General features: G+C 53.1%; 1 protein-coding gene across 1 annotated transcript; it reads right to left on the bottom strand.

Annotated features, from left to right (window-relative positions):
• Positions 1-256: 256 nt before the first annotated feature.
• On the bottom strand, positions 257-1,189 carry LOC144247622 (olfactory receptor 14J1-like). Its single transcript, XM_077788931.1, has one exon. The coding sequence runs from the start codon at positions 1,187-1,189 to the stop codon at positions 257-259; it is 933 nt and encodes a 310-aa protein (XP_077645057.1).
• Positions 1,190-3,086: the final 1,897 nt, after the last annotated feature.

Below are 3,086 nucleotides of genomic sequence, written 5' to 3'. Positions count from 1 at the left end.
GGCATCTCTGCAGAAAACTCTGCTGGGAGATCCTTTAGTTCCTTGAAAGCCACTGAGAGCGCAGACTCTCATTGACACAGTCTGTGGCCACAGGGAAGGTGCAGAGAAACAAAATGAGAAATGGCACAAGCAAAGGCATTTCTTTGTTGATAACATTAAAAAGTAAAACAAAGGAAAAGCACCTTCAAAATGAAACCAACAAGAAGTATCAAAAATTACTTTTATTACAAGTGATTTGCAGAAATTGGCCAGGCGTTTAATGTCCCTGGAAGCATCCAGTCATCAGTCTCCTCACTGCAGCCTTGAGCTCCTGGTTCCTCAGGCTATAGATGACGGGGTTCAGGGCTGGAGAAACCACTGAGTACAGAACTGACAGGGCCAGATCCAGGGATTGGGAGGACATCGAGGGGGGCTTGAGATTGGCAAATGCTGCAGTGCTGAGGAACAGGGAGACCACGGCCAGGTGAGGGAGGCAAGTGGAAAAGGCTTTGTGCCGTCCCTGCTCAGAGGGGATCCTCAGCACAGCCCTGAAGATCTGCACATAAGAGAAAACAATGAACACAAAACAACCAAATGCCAAGCAGGCACTAACAGCAAGAAGCCCAAGTTCCCTGAGGTGGGATTTGGAGCAGGAGACCTTGAGGATCTGTGGGATTTCGCAGAAGAACTGGCCCAGGGCATTGCCATGGCACAGGGGCAGGGAAAATGTATTGGCTGTGTGCAGCAGAGCATAGAGAAAGGCACTGGCCCAGGCAGCTGCTGCCATGAGGGCACAAGCTCTGCTGCCCAGGAGGGTCCCGTAGTGCAGGGGTTTGCAGATGGACACGTAGCGGTCGTAGCACATGATGGTCAGGAGGGAAAACTCTCCTGAGATGAAAAACGCAAAAAAATATAGTTGGGCAGCACATCCTGTGTAGGAGATGTTCCTGGTACCCCAGAGGGAATTGTGCATGGCTTTGGGGACAGTGGTGCAGATGGAGCCCAGGTCGCTGAGGGCCAGGTTGAGCAGGAAGAAGAACATGGGCGTGTGCAGGTGGTGGCCGCAGGCTACGGCGCTGATGATGAGGCCGTTGCCCAGGAGGGCAGCCAGGGAGATGCCCAGGAAGAGGCAGAAGTGCAGGAGCTGCAGCTGCCGCGTGTCTGCCAGTGCCAGCAGGAGGAAGTGGCTGATGGAGCTGCTGTTGGACATTTGCTGTGGCTGAACATGGGCACCTGTTCATGGAGAAAGGACAGTGAAGTGCTAGAGGAGATACCTGTAACCAAAATCAAAGACATTTCCCATACACTCTCCCCTGGAGCACACATAGACAGCCTTTTGTGTTCTACAGTTCTGGGGTTTTCTTCATAAACACCCTTATATCAGTCCTGGTGTTCCTGGAAATCAGAAACCTTCAGCATTTCTGCTGCACTCAGGGAGAGCAGAGCACATTATATGTGGCAAAGTGATGAGAGGAGAGTGAGGGGAGATGGTCTGATATTCTGATCTTTTTAGAATTTCTCTGGGCTTTGACCTTTCTCCCGAGGAGGATGATCAGCTTCCCACATTTTCCCTAAAAAACCCCCAGGTACAGCTGAGAGGAGATGGATCCACCACAGCCCAGCTCCACATTTGTAGCCAAGGACTCACATTGCTTATTTCACCAACCCAGTGGTATTTTCAGTGTCTCAAAACCTCTGCCTTTTCCCATCAATCTTATAACTCAGAGATGCTCTAGGACAGGTTTGCACCCTGGATTGAAGCTCCCTGCTTGGACTGAAATCCCAGGCACATTTCCAAGTGTCCTTCTGATGGCACTGGATGAAGGGAGGTGCAGCTCCTTCCCTGGCTGCACTGCCAGCACTGCCCAGAGCCGGGCACTGGGGACAGCTGTGTCACCCTGAGCCAGCTGTGCCCCCTGCCAGAGCCCCCAGTGCCGGGCAGCTGCTCCCAGCCCTGTGCTCTGCAGAGGGAACTGGGCCCGGGGCTGCAGAGCTGCCCCACGGCTCTGCTGCAGCTCTGCCTGCACAGGAGGGGCTGCACGCCTTGGAGCCCCGGCCCTGAGGGCAGAGGCTTGGCTGGGGCAGAGGAGGGAGGGGGCTTGTGCAGAGGGAGGGGCTGCACTGGAGGGGATCCTCTGGACATCTCTAAACTCTCCCTGGCTCAGCATTTCTGGGTTTTCTTTTCTCTCCTTCCCTGATCTTCTCTCTGCTTCCTGGAGATTTTCCTCCTGCAAGTGTTTCCCTGTGCCTGATCTCTCCCTGCCAGCACTCCCAGACCCCAAATCTCTGTGCACTCTCCTTGGCCTGACAGAACCCTGCCTGTTTGAGGGGCACTGGCTGGGGCAGGTTCTGTTTACAGCTTGGAGAAAGGACAGCTCAGACTGAGCCTGATGGCTCCAGCAAAGGTGATGCTGGTGCTGTCCATGGGCAGAGTGGCTGAAAGCACATTAGGGATCTCCTCTGAAGCTATTGATCACTAAAATAACAGTTCTAATGTCTCATGCGCTTGTCAAAATTCATAATCCACCATTAATATTAATCCCCCTTCCCTGCCACTCTCCAATAACAGGAAAGTGAATAAAAAGTCTTACAATATTTTCTCATTTTTATCAAAATCTTTGTCTTGGAAATATTCTATGAATGATCAGAACCCCTCAGCATGTCAGAGCTTCATGAGCATTTCACCTCCCCTCATCAGAAATACTCAGAGTTGTACTCACAGGGTCTGTGGGCATTGGCATGTTCCAGCTTTAGGAGATCACTCCAGGAGCTGCAGCTGCATTGTCCTGCAGCCAGAGGTTCCTGTGCCAAGGGCTGGCAGTGATTCTGCCCCAGGCACTTCTCAGCCCCTTCCCAGCCCTGACTGATTGAAGCTCTCTGTGCCTCTGTGCTGTGCCCGGGCTGCCTGCAGGCAGTGCCCCAGCCCTGCTGGGCTGGCAGAAGAGCTGCTCAGCAAGAGAAATGTGCTTTTGAAGCTCTGCTTGGTTACCAGGATCACCCTCTGTGCCAGGAGCCCGGCCCAGCTCAGCAGCACAGACACAGCACAAGGACTTTAATCACCCTCTGGGGCTTTGTGCTCAGGCCCTGAACATCAGGCCCTGAGAGGG

This window comes from Lonchura striata, chromosome 29, assembly GCF_046129695.1.
Source record: "Lonchura striata isolate bLonStr1 chromosome 29, bLonStr1.mat, whole genome shotgun sequence".
Taxonomy (NCBI): Eukaryota; Metazoa; Chordata; class Aves; order Passeriformes; family Estrildidae; genus Lonchura; species Lonchura striata.
This window is presented reverse-complemented; position numbering and strand designations above follow the sequence as displayed.

What these genes read in the sequence shown, in the direction of transcription:
- LOC144247622 (XM_077788931.1), bottom strand. Translation starts at nt 1,189, where the DNA reads ATGTCCAACAGCAGCTCCATCAGCCACTTCCTCCTGCTGGCACTGGCA.